Source organism: Polyodon spathula, chromosome 4 (genome assembly GCF_017654505.1).
Source record: "Polyodon spathula isolate WHYD16114869_AA chromosome 4, ASM1765450v1, whole genome shotgun sequence".
In the NCBI taxonomy this organism is placed as follows: domain Eukaryota; kingdom Metazoa; phylum Chordata; class Actinopteri; order Acipenseriformes; family Polyodontidae; genus Polyodon; species Polyodon spathula.
In genome coordinates, this window is record NC_054537.1 from 6,162,940 (window position 1) to 6,179,646 (window position 16,707).

Here is a 16,707-nt window from a genome sequence, read left to right on the forward strand (position 1 = left end):
ACAGCTCTTAACTTTTAACTTCCACAAATGGAAGCCCCTGTAGAATCTATAAATGTTAGTTGTTCTTGGATATTTATTTGGCTGTTTATTTTTTTTACCAGGCAGGTCTAAGAGTAGCCTTTATACAAGGGGGCTTGGTGACACAATGTGATTAATCACCAGACTGTCGTGCCTTTTGCTTCTGGATGCCTAGTATGAATCCTCCTCACAGACCATCATCAGTGACTGTTCTCAACCTAGCCTCCAGCTTACACAGCTGTGAGGGGAAGCTGCTATGGAGCCTGCCTGAACAGAGCATGACTGCAGCCAGGGCCATTGTCTGTCATCCTGGCAACAAACTTCTGTTTTGGGGTGGGGGTGGGGGGGGGTAAATCACTGATGATTGTGAACTCAGACAATTGTGATGCACTTGTCTGTCCATCCATAACATCTCCATAAACTGCATCACCTCAGGTTTAAATTGAAATGTGCTGCGTCTGTATACACATACAGTAGTAACTGATAGAAAGAAATATGCTTCAGATGTTGGGTTAATGTTGACACTTGGAGTTGATGTCAGGCTTTCAGGGTGCTAACTGACAGTTTCAGCCTCATTTCTGTGGGGCATTCATAGCAAGGATAAAAGATTTGCTCCTGTTCTATGCCTCTTAGCTTGGCAAGTTCAAAAGCTGCCTTCATAAAATGGAAAGATAGAACCAGGCTGAATAAAATATATTTTCTGCAGGGGGTGTGTTCAAGGTCAATAAGCAGAGGTTTGAAGTGGAGTAACTGCACTTCTACTGTACCACCAAAACCCTACCACATCATTTAGTTATAACACGCATTGAACAAGACTCATGATCTCTCTAAAATAGGGGAGAGCTTGCATACTTAATTAATTAATTTACATTAAGTGATAATATGTGTTTTAGTTTGTGTTCTAAATCCAGTTATACTGAAAAATGTCTGGTTAGTAAAGCTCTTAAAATAATTATTTTGAAATATTCAGTAGACTTGAAAATATAACCCATTTAAAAGTCATTTATCTCACAAACTGTAAGTGTTTGGATCTGAAAATAAGACCCTAACCCTTTCTTCTTTATACATTTTAGTTTGTTTTTGATTTTTTTTTTCACTTTTCTTTCTCACCGAGCTGCTTTTTTCCCCAAGCTGTTTTCATGCACGGAATTGAATCAGGTTATTTGTAGAAAGTGTTCAACAAAGTAGCTTTAATTACCAAGAAAATTCAATTCGTTTTGTGTTTAGTTTTAACTAAGTTCTCATGTTTGTGAGCATGACTCTAGCTCTTTGTATGAAATTACAAACAGGATTTAATTATATTGCAATTCTCTGTTAACATCATGACAATGCGAATTGAACAGTCGAAAATAGCTGTTAAAGAAAATCTACAAAAACGTTTCCTTTGCACTGGTTAGTGTATAATCCATCCTTGTCAGAGTGGTGAATGGCTTGCTGGTGAGTACAGACTCCAACTCCTATATACATTTTCATTCTTTTGGCCCTCAGTGCTGCATTTGATTCTGTGGTTCATGCCATTTTAATTGATCATTTTAAAAGCTGGCTTGGCCTGACTGGAGCTGTTATGAATTGGTTGAAGTTGTATCTAACTAACAGACAGTACTTTGTTTCTTTAGGGGAGTCTATCAGGATTACCCACTATTACTTGCGGTGCAATGCTGGCCATATTCAACCGCATACTCAATGTTCCCAGTGTAACACGTATTGAGATCTTTTTGGATTTCATTTCAGTATTATATATGTATGTACCTTATTCTTGTGAATTTAAGATACCCTCAAATTTAAGACCCAGCCCAAATTTCCCACCCTCAATTTGAGGAAAAACTAAAACATCAAATAAATTTGCATTTACAAAGACACAACCTTAATTAAGCATATGGAGGCAGTTTGTGGCCAACACAGAGCAATAAAGATATGTGCTGCTTCTCATTTCCAGTCATGATTACTCGCACCTGTATTTCTCCCAATTTGTGAACTGTGATATTGCTTGGCATGTCGAAAAATATGGGGGTCTCACCAGCATTTCTGATCTGTCCAAGCTAGTACTATTTGTTAAAGTGGAGCGTAATAATGAAATGCTGAAATTGTAAAAGCTTCTCTTTAATTTCCTCAGAAGCTAAAGACGCTTCTTTGAAATGGCTGCCTGTATGTCATGGATGATTCGAGATCGGGCAGTAATGTTTTGGTTCCTCTTTTCTCGGCAATCAGTCACGTTGCTGTTTGTGTACTCGGGTAGTCATGTCTTTGTTCCTCTTTTCTCGGCAGTCAATCACGTTGCTGTTTGTGTACTCGGGTAGTCATGTCTTTTCTCAGCAGTCAGTCACGGTGCTGTTTGTATACTTGGGTAGTCATGTCTTTGTTCCTCTTTTCTCGGCAGTCAGTCACATTGCTGTTTGTGTACATGGGTATTCATGTCTTTTGTTGTCTTTTCTCGGCAGTCAGTCACGTTGCTGTTTGTGTACTCGGGTAGTCAAGTCTTTGTTCCTCTTTTCTCAGCAGTCAGTCACGGTGCTGTTTGTGTACTTGGGTAGTCATGTCTTTGTTCCTCTTTGGCAGTCAGTCACGTTGCTGTTTGTGTACTCGGGTAGCCATGTCTTTGTTCCTCTTTTCTCAGCAGTCAGTCACGTTGCTGTTTGTGTACTCGGGTAGTCATGTCTTATGTTCCTGATTGTAATACACACATCACTATACTGTACTCAAATTTAAGACACAGGATATTTGAGAAGACAAAATGGTTTACAAAGTGTGTCTTAAATTTGATGTAATATGGTATGTTATGGTAAAAGTCTGAATTCGGTTCATTTTAAATTTTACCGGCAAGTGTCCACATTTACTAAATAAGGTGGTAAATGTCCGAAATTATGAAGAAATAGATTGTTTTTGAGATATTAACCAGTTAATATTCTGATTTACTGAAGCGTATTGTTAAAAGCAGGTGTATCATCGAAAATTGTATTTATTCCTGCATGTAAAGTGTCCATTAACAAAAAACATTAGTCGAAACAATATATGTATTTCTGCATTTCCATTAACAAAATAATCATTTAATGAGCTTAAATTGAGCAATTTAAACTAGTTCAACATGGTGCTGAACAACATAGTAGTAGTCTGATGAAAAATAACATTCTGTTAAATGCAAATTAAATAATTTGGTACCTTTGGTTTTTTTCAACAGAAAGTCACACTTTGGTTATGACACAAAACATGACAGATATATTTACTTAATGCGGCATGGCAGACCCTTGTGGCACTTGGAGTTACACAGGACTCCTTACAATGTGTGAAAGCGACACATTCGGTCGTTAGCCAAAGGCACGTGTTTATTCTTGAGATTTACCGGTAAATGTCAGAAGTAAAGCGTTTATTTTAGGCAAATAAGTAATTGTATAACTTAATTGACTACTTTAACAGGCCAACCATGCAATTCATTTAAAATAGTTAGAGAAAAGGAACACAGTTTTTGTTTTTTGTTTTTAAGCAGTTGTTTAAGATGCCTAAATAAAGTTCAAAGTGATCTAACCTTTTCACACGAGTACCTATTGTTTCTATATCACTGATTAATTGACTGGAAATTTAAAATAATTGGTGTACGATTGCTACTAAAACAAATCAGTAATACAAGCAAACCATTAGATTAACAATATGCTGTGCAAGGAAGTTGTCACACAATTCTTGTTTGTATGGTTTTGGGGCTTACTGTTGGGACTGTTGTTATTGTCAGTATTTAAACAAGTAAATCATATGTAGATAGTATGAAAGGACATTTTAAGCAGGTACATTTTTTGTGGTGGTTCTTATTTTAAAGGAGGTAGTCTAAGATTAATTAAATGTCAAGGTTCTTAGTTGTTTATTTGAACCGAACATGTTTAATTAAGCAATTAAGTACAGTGTTTGAATCTGCTTTATTGAGTAAATCCATCTGAGCCTGTTCTGGTACATTGTTATTGCATTTCTGGACCATAATCCCCTGTTCCACGTTTTAATTATTATTTCTGTTTTATCACAAACAGGTAACTACCATCTGTCTCCCACAGTGAACATGCCCCAGGATGACACTGTCATCATAGAGGATGATAAACCACCTGTTCTCCCCGCTCGCCTGTCTAACCAATCATCGTCCAGCTCCCACGATGACATGGGATTTACAACTGATGCAGCTGATTGCTGGGATAAAGAACTCCAGCCAAATGAATGGTGAGGGATTATTCTGTATGTTTATTATTTTGGAGGGGAATCTCCGGGGGTCTTTGTCATAATTTGCTGGGTTGTGGCTGCCCTGCACACCTTGAGATCTTGTGTTCTTAACTGATGCGCAGCGGCTTTCTGTCGTTCTCTGAGTTGCCAGTTACTGCTGGTGTTCAGTACAAATGTGCCTATTCACTGCCACCCTGTTTAAACCCTAGCCCTCACAATGACCAAGACCACATAATTTGTGATTGTGTCTTCACCTTTTGGAATGCAGTTCTATTGTATGTGTGGCCACATTTAACCGAGTGTAGCGTCATATATCCATTTCACTTTGTGTTTACAAGCCATTCCCCTTGCTCTGTGCTCCAAGGATATGCTTTGTTCTTGTTCGTAAAAATACCACTTTATTTGGTCATAGCTTAAAAGATTAATCTGTTTTTGTTTTCTGTTACTTTGTTTGGAGACTAAATGTTGACAAGTTTAGTTTTGAGAAAACCAGGCCACACCACATTACATATTTTGGTCAATGTGAAGTTGCATCAAACGCCTGTGATTTATGTTGTCAGAAACCAACCCCACCTTTTAAGAATGAGCTTACTATCACCGTATATCAAAATATGGTAACAGTATTTATTATTGGCTTCTTTGTAGCACGCTGCCGTGTCCGTTAAATCTATGTTCTCGTCTAGACTTTCCGCTACAGGTTTTAATGAGATGTTAATATTCCTGATCTTTAACGATTTGAATTTTACATCCTGCCCAAGATAAGTGACACATGTCAAAATTCATTTCTCTCTTTTATATTTAACCAGTTTTAAAACAAGAGACCGGAGAATGATGCTTAAAAAACATTTATTTTTCACATTCCATTTATTGCTTAGTCGTCATGGTAATTTCAGTACTGTGTTTCTAAATTCAAAGCAGTTTAACATATTGACTTTATGCAATTAAAATATCCTGTTCCCTGGTTACAAATTTTAGTTTTACTCATTTGAGAAGGGTACAATGAGACACTAATTCGATTTAAAAAGAAGCTTCCAATTTGTAAGTCAGACTCTCTCTTAGATGTGTTTCACATTCATGGAGACAGCAGACAAATGTATAAAAGGAAAAATACCAGTGTTTTCTGATTGACTAGAAGCTGGGACATATTGAATCCTACAGTTGGCTATCATAGGATTGTTTCTAGCTAGTCATTTTCTAACTGTTGATATTCAAAAATACAAATCTGAAAAATAACTAATATGTTGCTACTGTCTTTCCTGCCGTTTATGAGTAATGACTTCCAATGTGATGCTTCCTGATCATTTTAATGGAAGAACAGTGTCACTATGTATTAGGCTTCCTTCACATGACACTGTATATACGGTATGAGAAGGATTGTGGAGTATTAAGACACCTGAGGCCATTGCAAATTATTCATGTTCCATCAAGTTAACACAGACACACTGAGCCACACACAGTAACATGCATGCTAAAATAAATGGAATTAGGTCAGTAGTTCAAGAACTTTATTGTTCTTATTAGCTGTGATTAAGAGATAATGTCTAAACCACAGTTCATTTAAGGATGTAGTCCAAATTTATAAAAAGGTTCTCATAGTCAATTTGTTATATTAAACAAGACAACAATATTCTCGTGCTGCTATTTGTTTTCCAGTCTTTGGTGAAGACCATTTTTTTATGCATCACTTAAATGTTAAGGTTTATTAGGCCCAACCCTGAGGCTTACGTTCCAAGCTCCAAGCTCCAGGATCTGGGTTTTTCATCTGAGTACAAGCGATATTCTGGCAATATTCTGCAAGCCTTTGGACCCCCTCTTATTGATCTTTATACAACCATTTAAGCCCAAAGCTATTGGGCAGTTTCTAGTTGTGTTTTCACTGTAAGTTTATTTATCTTAAATCTATTACAGTGGCTTGCGAAAGTGTTGACCCCCCCTTGGCATTTTTCCTATTTTGTTGCCTTACAACCTGGAATTAAAATTGATTTTTTGGGGGTTTGTATCATTTGATTTACACAACATGCCTACCACTTTGAAGATGCAAAATATTTTTTATTGTGAAACAAACAAGAAATAAGACAAAAAAACAGAACACTTGAGCGTGCATAAGTATTCACCCCCCCCCCCCCCCCACCAAGGCCAATACTTTGTAGAGCCATCTTTTGCAGCCATTACAGCTGCAAGTCTCTTGGGGTATGTATCTATAAGCTTGGCACATCTAGCCACTGGGATTTTTGCCCATTCTTCAAGGCAAAACTGCTCCAGCTCCTTCAAGTTTGATGGGTTCCGTTGGTGTACAGCAATCTTTAAGTCATACCAAAGATTCTCAATTGGATTGAGGTCTGGGCTTTGACTAGGCCATTCCAAGACATTTAAATGTTTCCCCTTAAACCACTCGAGTGTTGCTTTAGCAGTATGCTAAGGGTCATTGTCCTGCTGGAAGGTGAACCTCCATCCCAGTCTCAAATCTCTGGAAGACTGAAACAGGTTTCCCTCAAGAATTTCCCTTTATTTAGTGCCATCCATTATTGCTTCAATTCTGACTAGTTTCCCAGACCCTGCCGATGAAAAACATCCCCACAGCATAATGCTGCCACCACCATGCATCACTGTGGAGATGGTGTTCTTAGGGTGATGAGAGATGTTGGGTTTGTGCCAGACATAGCGTTTTCCTTGATGGCCAAAAAGCTCAATTTTAGTCTCATCTGACCAGAGTTCCTTCTTCCATATGTTTGGGGAGTCTCCCACATGCCTTTTGGCTAACACCAAACGTGTTTGCTTATTTTTCTCTTTAAGCAATGGCTTTTTTCTGGCCACTCTTCCGTAAAGCCCAGCTCTGTGGAGTGTACGGCTTAAAGTGGTCCTATAGACAGATACTCCAATCTTTGGTCTTTGATCTTTGATCTTTGGTCTCTTTGTTGCCTCTCTGATTAATGCCCTCCTTGCCTGGTCCGTGAGTTTTGGTGGGCGGCCCTCTCTTGCCAGGTTTGTTGTGGTGCCATATTCTTTCCATTTTTTAATAATGGCTTTAATGGTGCTCCGTGAGATGTTCAAAGTTTCGGATATTTTTTTATAACCCAACCCTGATCTGTACTTCTCCACAACTTTGTCCCTGACCTGTTTGGAGAGCTCCTTGGTCTTCGTGGTGCCGCTTGCTTGGTGGTGCCCCTTGCTTAGTGGTGTTGCAGACTCTGGGGCCTTTCAGAACAGGTGTATATATACTGAGATCATGTGACACTTAGATTGCACACAGGTGGACTTTATTTAACTAATTATTTAGAGGCTTAATAGCAAAGGGGGTGAATACATATGCACGCACCACTTTTCCGTTATTTATTTTTTAGAATTTTTTGAAACAAGTTATTTTTTTCATTTCACTTCACCAATTTGGACTATTTTGTATATGTCCATTACATGAAATCCAAATAAAAATCCATTTTAATTCCAGGTTGTAAGGCAACAAAATAGGAAAAATGCCAAGGGGGGTCAATACTTTCGCAAGCCACTGTAAAGGAGCTCGTAACTGCTTAATGACATTAGTACTGGCGAACAAATGTAAATAGAAACTCTTGCTCTATATGAGCCAAAAAAAATATGCAAAGCCTGATTCAGTTTCTGTTCACATGAACATAATAGTGAAGCCTATGACCAGAGCCGCTTCTCCTTTTAATAAAGGAGGTGCCCTTAGCTTTCTGGGAAACTTGCCCTGTCATTGGGGTTCCAAATTATAATTAGGCCATTGCTGTGGGGTTTGCATGTGGCAGTCTTTAACCTATAACTGTTTTTAGCTCTAGGAGCACAGCATCACCAGTATCCATGTAGGTAGCAATGCATGACACCTTTCTTGTGTCTGTCAAGTATTACACCAGGTATCCATAAACATGTTTTATCATGTTCAAAATAGGTCTGAACTCCTGTAGAAAGCTGAAGTTTTGAATGAGAAACATCAAACACTACCTGTCCACCCAGTTTAGAGAACTGGTGTGAACCCTGAAGATGTCAGCTTGTTTATTGCCAGCCCATTTTAAATAACTTGGATCCCAAAAGGTTGCTTTTGCAGGGTGGTCTTCACTTGCAAAATGTATTTCCATGTATTAAGTCCATAGTCCTAGGCTGCTCTGATGAACCGGATCCCTGCCAAATTCACAGCCTGCAACATCAGTCCATGATATCCACAAACTATCTTTAATGATCATTCAGCATTCTGACTAATGTTCCCAATAAAAATCCAATCATCCCTTATTCTGTCAGCTGTTTTTTTTTTTTTTTTTTTTTTTTGACAATTATTCTATCTCTGTATCCAGAAAACAACAGGAACATATCATGCTACTCAAAGCTACATGTGCAAGATGTATAATACGTTAATATTATATGTTGCCTATTTTAAATGGACTAACATCCCTCAAATATATTAGCACAGTTGTTAAATAAAAAATATTTATTTAACAACTTATACGCTATAGAAATATTTAGTATGTTGCATTGCCTTTGTGTCTGTCCTCCATCTTTCTTTCCGCATTGCCACAAGAGAAATCCAGTATATATTTTGTGTTTTTGCAATTTTTATATGACATTATTAATGTGTAGGTTTTCTGAAATCCACGTTTACTTTAGCTATCATGATATCCAACATTATGTAGCGTTATGTAAGGAATTATACCACAGAGTCCAGGGTGTGTTGAGTTATCAGCTCCTAGGCACTAATCACTTCTGCTGAAGAAATGAACACTGCAATAAATTGGAGCTGCATCCCTGACCGCTGCACCTCTTCCAGCAGCAGAGAAGCATTCAGTGCTAACTTATGTCTGAAAGGCATGTCTTGAATAGGAATCTGCCAAACATGGTTATTTATTACTGATACTTACGAGAGAGAAACTCGATGGATTTAGTAATTGGAGGGATCTCTGCTGATTTACTCTATGGTACAGGTGTTCATGCCTCATTATGCACTGGTCTTTATATTGCATACATTCATCATAGAGAACATCATAAATCTGTAGATTTGTCAAACAAACATGTTTATTTACTGTAGTTTTGCCCATTGATGTTCCCAACAGATTGTAATGACAGTGCATATGTCTGTCACAGAATTAAAGAGCAGGGTATCACTCGAAAAAAACTGTTGGACCATGCAGTTGGATTACAGTTCATTCACACTGTTGTAATAAGAATGAAGGAAGGGTTCAAAAGCACATTGCTTGACACACACTGACACACACACACACACAATCGTTTACATAATGCACTATTGAGCTGGTGTCATTCAAACCGGTCACTATGGGTAAGAGCAGTAAGATCTACTCCTTTCATATCGGAATATTCCAAATGAAAATATTCAACCAAAAGTTCCTTAATAAAACAAAACGGTGGGGGAGTGATTTATTTTTGCTAGTGCTAGTAAGAGGTAATGAACTTTAAGCATACATACATGTATGCATATAGAATTCATACTGTACGATTTACACTACTCTACAGTATACTGGACTGTATTGGGTCACAAACAACATTTCACTTAAATAGCCTCTTCAGGACAAGTCTTCGTAGAGTATTAGAAAATGCAGAAACAAGTCTGCCTTCAGGCAAGATGATTTTGTTTGGCAAACCAAATAAGAGTTTAGTCCCTGAGCCAAGTTGACTCGTCGTTTAAATCACTAGTGTAAGTCGAGCTGTCCACCTGCCTGTCAGACGAGCAAGTCCCAACATGATGAGAAAAATAAAATAGCTTGCTGCTCAAACCTAATGCTGCTGCCACTGCGAGCATAATCCCGGAGAAATCTGACACACTGCCAAGTGGCAAGAAGATAGATAGACTTGGTGACACACTTACAGTGCATTTTAATATTGACACTTGAAAACCAGGCTTTCCTGGTAAAATCATTTATTATTTTATATCTGAACTTCTACAGCTTCTGTATTTGTCCCTCATCTCTCAGAAGCACTACATACACAGACAAAAAGAGGACTGTTTAAATGTGTATTCACAGCTGGACTCGGTGCATTTTCAGGTTGCCGTTTTGTGCTAGGGAAAGCTGCTTGCATGTAGGCTTTGTGCCAGAAGACTTTTACGTTCATCCTTCATTAAATGTATTTTCCGTATCTGAAAAGGAGACAAAAAAAACCCTAAAGAATATCAGTCAGGGTACTCACTAGGACAAAGACATGTAATTGTTCAAAACTGTGGCCAACTCCTGTGGTGGTTTTCATAACTACATCTAGTGTCCAGACGGCATAATCTTCTTTTCACTGTTTTTTATTTGAGTATAAGTCTTCAGGGAAGTGAGGGAGCAAGTATCAGACAACTGTATCATCATTCTTTAACCCTGTCCATCATATAATTCTTTCCACTGCTATATAAGGCTGTCTTTTATTATAGAAATGTATCATAGTTGTAGGGATGCTGTCCCCCAATTTGTGACTTCAACGTGGGTCATTGAATAGCTATATTGTTCTGTATTTACATTAAGCCAGGCCCCATCTCATTTTTAGGGTACTAATTTAAAAAAAAAAAAAAAATGGGGGTTATTTTGTACTGATTTTCACTCTTCATGGTGTTAAAGATAACTTTCTTGATTTTGCACTAATTCTCACCAAACTATTATCATACACTCCTAGCCTCCTCTAGGTGTGTATGTGTGTTTTAATCTGATAAACTCTCTAGATTGCATTCCGTTATTTATAGCCTATCAGATACGGTGCAACTAGGACCCTCTGTATGCGGGTGCACTTGTTGATGTAGTGCTGTGGGATTTGTAATGATTATGAAGTACAGTAGACAGTTTAAGAAACCCACAGTGTGCCATAACTCTGGACTGGCTGGTTGATTGAGTTCTTGTTCAACAACTGCACTCTTCTGTCATCCACTTGTGATGTAACTTGTTTATAGGTATTTGGTTATAGTCCTGAGTAAGTTGAAGGTGTCCTAATGTAAGCTCGTGAAGGACACCTGATTGGCTGAGTTATTGAAAACTGTTTGTTGGGAACCACTTGTCTGGTTTTGTGGAACTGTGGAATGCTACACTCCATGGATGTGAAGCCTGGAGAGTTATTGTTTCAAGATTCTGGTCATGTGTGATGTGGTGTGTATGTAACGGGCAGTGTTGTGTGATACACTGTCACGGATTCTGTCCTGGCTCTCTGTCGGCGAGAACCACAAAGCAGAGCAGCCCGGATCTTTTGCATTGAGGTTAAGGTTTGGTTGGTGGTTTGTACCCAGCCTCCGCCCTGTTACATGTACAAAGAATGTGTGCCAGTATATTCTTGACATACCTTGTTTCTTTCTGTCTGGATCCCAAAGTGTGTCATCAATATACTAGTGTATATACAATATACTAATATATTAGTGCACATCATTTTGAAAGCTTTATCCGACATTCATGATCATAAGCTGCCTGCAGTTGTTTGCAACTGTACACAGAGGATGAAGTGAAAGGAATTTGGACTCTATACTCCATTATTGAGCCAGACCTTCACTTTTTAAAAGAATGATAATTGAGTTTTAGTGGTTTATAGCCTAGGGTCTTTGGTCAATGTTCTGTCTGTAATAATAAATATCCGCAGAAGTATTTTGATGAATTTAGTTTGCTCCCAAATAGAGATACAAGAATGACATGTAAAATGAAGGTAAGCATCAAGTTTAATCCTAGAAGAATGAAAACAAGCTTATCTAAACAACACAGGCATCTGTGCAGGTTCACAGACACAGCCTAAAGCATCCTCTACCTCCTGATTATAACCAAACAGGGCCAAAAGTCAGCATTAAGGAGCGGAATTTTAATATTGTCAAGGTTGGAATGTGGTTACGTTTTTAAAAACAAAAAGAATCCACTCTTGCCAGCAGCAAAAAGAGCCGTCTGTTCAGTTATTTTGATTTGACAGATACACACCATTTGTTGTTATCAAATTGCTTTTCTTAAAGCTTCTCCTTTTAAAGATAGCAATAATTCAATATGTTGCATTTTAATTCAGCTTTTTGGGGGGTAAGCTTGCCATGCATAATCCAAACACTATGACCTTGTTTCACTGTGTTATACTCGATAACCACTTGTACTTACTAAATAAATAAGTAAATAAATAAATAAACAAATAAACAGTATTCTATTAAAAGCACCCTTCACACTTAACATTAATTCAAATTTGATCTCTGGGTAACCTTCTGAGAAATAATCATGCCGACATGGTGCCCCCTTACTTGTCTTCCTGTTTTAATACTTCCACTCTGATGTGCAGCTGCTCTGCATTGATTCTCAGCTGTAATGACTTGAGTAATGTTCAGTTTTGTTTTAGCAAGCGCATCATTAGACTTCATAAACGCCTGACCCCTAAGAACAGTTTCATTAAGCAGGTGCGGCATGCTTTCCATGCTAAGTGGTTGAAGACAAGTGGCATTTGTGACAAGTGGCGCTTTCATCCCATCACTGGTATATTTCATCAAAGTGTGCGTGTCCAAAACAAAACGTGCATTGATTTGAACAGCCCTGCACTGAAGTATTGGAAAAATGCTTCTGTTGCTCTTTAGTTCAGGACCCGTAAAACCTGTAGAGAGTTGTTTGTTCTAAACCTTACAACATGTTACACACATACCTCTGACCGTACCCTTTCCCATTGTGCCAGTCTGTTCCATATTAATGTATGTATGAAAGGTGCTTTTGATCCCCAGTACAAACATATGTGCAAAATGATCAGGGCTCAGTACATGCTTTTGAATCTTTTACTGCCACTTTCAATCTTGTTGTTTCATCAAGAGAATCTCATGTTTCATGCGAGTTGTTGTATATTTGTACTTTTCTTTCCATCTGCTTTGTAAAGCATGGTAGCAAGGGTTATTTTTGTGTGAAGGACGTGAACTGTAACCTTTTCCCAAGGTTCTGTTGAGGGCTGTTCCTTCATGTGTTCACTTATACTGCAAAAGCAATTTAAGTGAATACACATGTAGTGGAGTGTTTACCCTGCATAAGAAATCCTCGCTGCTGTATCTTTAGAGTGCTAGAGTGCTCCCAGCCTCGCATGTACAATGACCTTCACTGCATGCTGTGTGTTAAATAAAACAAATGGACAAAAATGCATCCCCATATACCTGTAAACCATTTAGAAAAGATAGTCAGCGATTGTTATGTTTTGTATATAAACACAATGCATTTAAAACACTGAGATTGCAGCAGCACACCTGTGATGGCAACACTCCCATGCGGGAATCTATGTTTACGGTAAATGGTCATGCATGATTGTTCATATTTGGCTGCATGTGGGAGACATGGTATTAAAAGTTGAAACAGAACGTGCAACTGGAACAAGGTAGTGAGTGAGAAATGCTAAACTTGCATTTAAAAAAAAAAAAAAAATTACATTTATTTTTTATTTTTTAAAAGGCTTAATACAAATATATGTAGTTTAAAACAGATGTAGCACAGGTCCAGGACAGAAGTCCATGTATTCATTGTCAGTGATCCACAGGTAGAACAACCCAATGTGTTCAGATTGCTTCAAGGTTATCTAAGAGATGAACAAGTGGAATTCAGGAATACATTACAAATAGATAGTGTTGTTTTCATGCATAAATAGATTGAACAGCTACCCCATGTTCAATTTCAAATGTTTAAAAAAATGACACACTCAGGTGAGATATGTTGGGGTTTGTTTTTTATATGAGAACATTAGTCCATTTTATACGAACTGATTATAATAAAATAAGGCTGGCTCTTTCATTAATATACTTTTTAATATTTAATATACTTTTTTTCTATTGAAAACTGTGTCTTTCAAAGGGAGTATCTAAATTGAAGAGGCAGAATTACAAAGCTTTCTTTTCCTCCATTTTATATACAGGCCCATCCATTTATCTATCTATCTATCTATCTATCTATCTATCTATCTATCTATCTATCTATCTATCTATCTCTATCTATCTATATATTGAAAAAGAAAAAACTTAAAAGAACCCTGGTCCAAAATAGTAGACCCCCCCCCCCCTCACTGATTGTACCTGTGTTTGTTCATAAGAACATAAGAACATAAGAAAGTTTACAAACGAGAGGAGGCCATTCGGCCCATCTTGCTCGTTTGGTTGTTAGTAGCTTATTGATCCCAGAATCTCATCAAGCAGCTTCTTGAAGGATCCCAGGGTGTCAGCTTCAACAACATTACTGGGGAGTTGATTCCAGACCCTCACAATTCTCTGTGTAAAAAAATGCCTCCCATTTTCTGTTCTGAATGCCCCTTTGTCTAATCTCCATTTGTGACCCCTGGTCCTTGTTTCTTTTTTCAGGCTGAAAAAGTCCCTTGGGTCGACACTGTCAATACCTTTTAGAATTTTGAATGCTTGAATTAGGTCGCCACATAGTCTTCTTTGTTCAAGACTGAACAGATTCAATTATTTTAGCCTGTCTGCATATGATATGCCTTTTAAACCCGGAATAATTTTGGTCGCTCTTCTTTGCACTCTTTCTAGAGCAGCAATATCTTTTTTATAGCGAGGTGACCAGAACTGAACACAATATTCAAGATGAGGTCTTACTAGTGCATTGTACAGTTTTAACATTACTTCCCTTGATTTAAATTCAACACTTTTCACAATGTATCCGAGCATCTTGTTAGCCTTTTTTATAGCTTCCCCACATTGTCTAGATGAAGACATTTCTGAGTCAACAAAAACTCCTAGGTCTTTTTCATAGATTCCTTCTCCAGTTTCAGTATCTCCCATATGATATTTATAATGTACATTTTTATTTCCTGCGTGCAGTACCTTACACTTTTCTCTATTAAATGTCAGTAGCCATGTGTCTGCCCAGTTCTGAATCTTGTCTAGATCATTTTGAATGACCTTTGCTGCTGCAACAGTGTTTGCCACTTCTACTTTTGTGTCGTCTGCAAATTTAACAAGTTTGCTTACTATACCAGAATCTAAATCATTAATGTAGATTAGGAATAGCAGAGGACCTAATACTGATCCCTGTGGTACACCGCTGGTTACCACACTCCATTCTGAGGTTTTTCGTCTAATCAGTACTTTCTGTTTTCTACATGTTAACCACTCCCTAATCCATGTACATGTGTTTCCTTGAATTCCAACTGCGTTCAATTTGAGAATTAATCTTTTGTGCGGGACTTTGTCAACTCACTTTGTTCGACTCAAGAACACCAACGTTTTTCTCTCGGCAGGAGCAGGATCCAAACTGACTGCCTTCTAATACATTGAGTCAACATACCAGCTACCCTACTGTTTTCTTGTTTCCCTTTTTCAAAATCACCTCGCTTTAATGCTGGAAAGCGTATTTTAAAATAAGAATACAAAAAAATCCTACTTTACTCATATTTTTTTTAAGAAATGTATATTGGATGTGGCACTGAGGGGATTTCAGACTCTAGATCTGAAAGGGCATCTTTTAGTGCTAATTTAATTACCATAGATCAGTCCAATTGTCTCTAATCTCACTCTTACCTTTTGACTGACGGTTCATTTTAGTGTTCTTGCTGGCTATTTGTACCAGCCTAAATCTGACAAATTAAGCAAGTCAGATTACTTAAAAAGAAACATTCGACTGAATTATGGAGACATTTACTTTACAAAAGGTCGCTGTCTGTGCCGTAAATAACAATTAAAAAAGAAGACAAGAAGCATAATTTGCTAATCCTGGCCTATGATTGGATAAAGAAATCCCATGCTGTCCCCAGAGGCATTGCTGCCCAGTTAGGGAACATGAAAGACTTTTTACTGTCTTTTGATCACTCTGTGACAGCTTTCAGGATACAAGCAGTACTTGTTTCTGTGAAAGGTCGGCTCTAAATAAACACCACCACAGTTTGCATTAAAGCATTTGTTTCATGATAAGAGTGCCAGAAGATTCTGTAGCTGATGTTGTGAATAATAGCACACAGGTTCAGTGCAGCTTTACTTGTGCAGATACACTTCAGGTGCAGTTAATTTTATATATACATAGCCCGTCGATGCGAGCTCAACTGTGTGGTAGATGACCACGACAGAAGTTATGCGTCCCAAGGTGCTAACGAAAGTCAAGGTCATCTATCACACTGTAAAGCACGCATCGAGATGGCTCTCGCTATTAGAAAATTATTTATTTCTTTGTTTTCTCTTTCAAAAAAAAAAACTTTAAACCCTATATTTACCTTGAACTTCAGATATTTCGCGAGTTAACATTCTCGCTGAGGAAATAGTCCATAACATAATTAGAATAGAAAAACTACATACATGTAGAGAAAACATTATTATTATTATTATTATTATTATTATTATTATTATTATTATTATTATTGTTATTATTATTATTATTGCTAACATATTTATTTATTGGGGTCTTAAACTTATTATAATTTATCTGGACACGTACAATTGTTAAATAGATCCGTGTAATATTGAGTCCGATTCGAAACTTGTTGTTGGAGGCGGGGCATCATTCAAGCAGGCAGGCAGTGGATTGGCTGGAGCTGAAAGACCTGAAACAGGGTTGGCAGTTTGACTGGCTATTTTTTTGAGGGAGGGTGCTG

The 16,707-nt window shown here is 37.7% G+C and overlaps 1 protein-coding gene across 12 annotated transcripts in view; it reads left to right on the forward strand.

The window, feature by feature from the left end:
* The window catches only part of LOC121314090 (partitioning defective 3 homolog), a 377,684-nt gene that overhangs the window by 246,460 nt on the left and 114,517 nt on the right, over positions 1-16,707 (forward strand). For all 12 annotated transcript variants that reach the window (XM_041246939.1, XM_041246940.1, XM_041246942.1 and 9 more), the window contains one exon: positions 4,029-4,212. In XM_041246939.1, the coding sequence (XP_041102873.1) occupies positions 4,029-4,212 (184 nt within the window). The remainder of the gene's footprint in view (positions 1-4,028; positions 4,213-16,707) is intronic.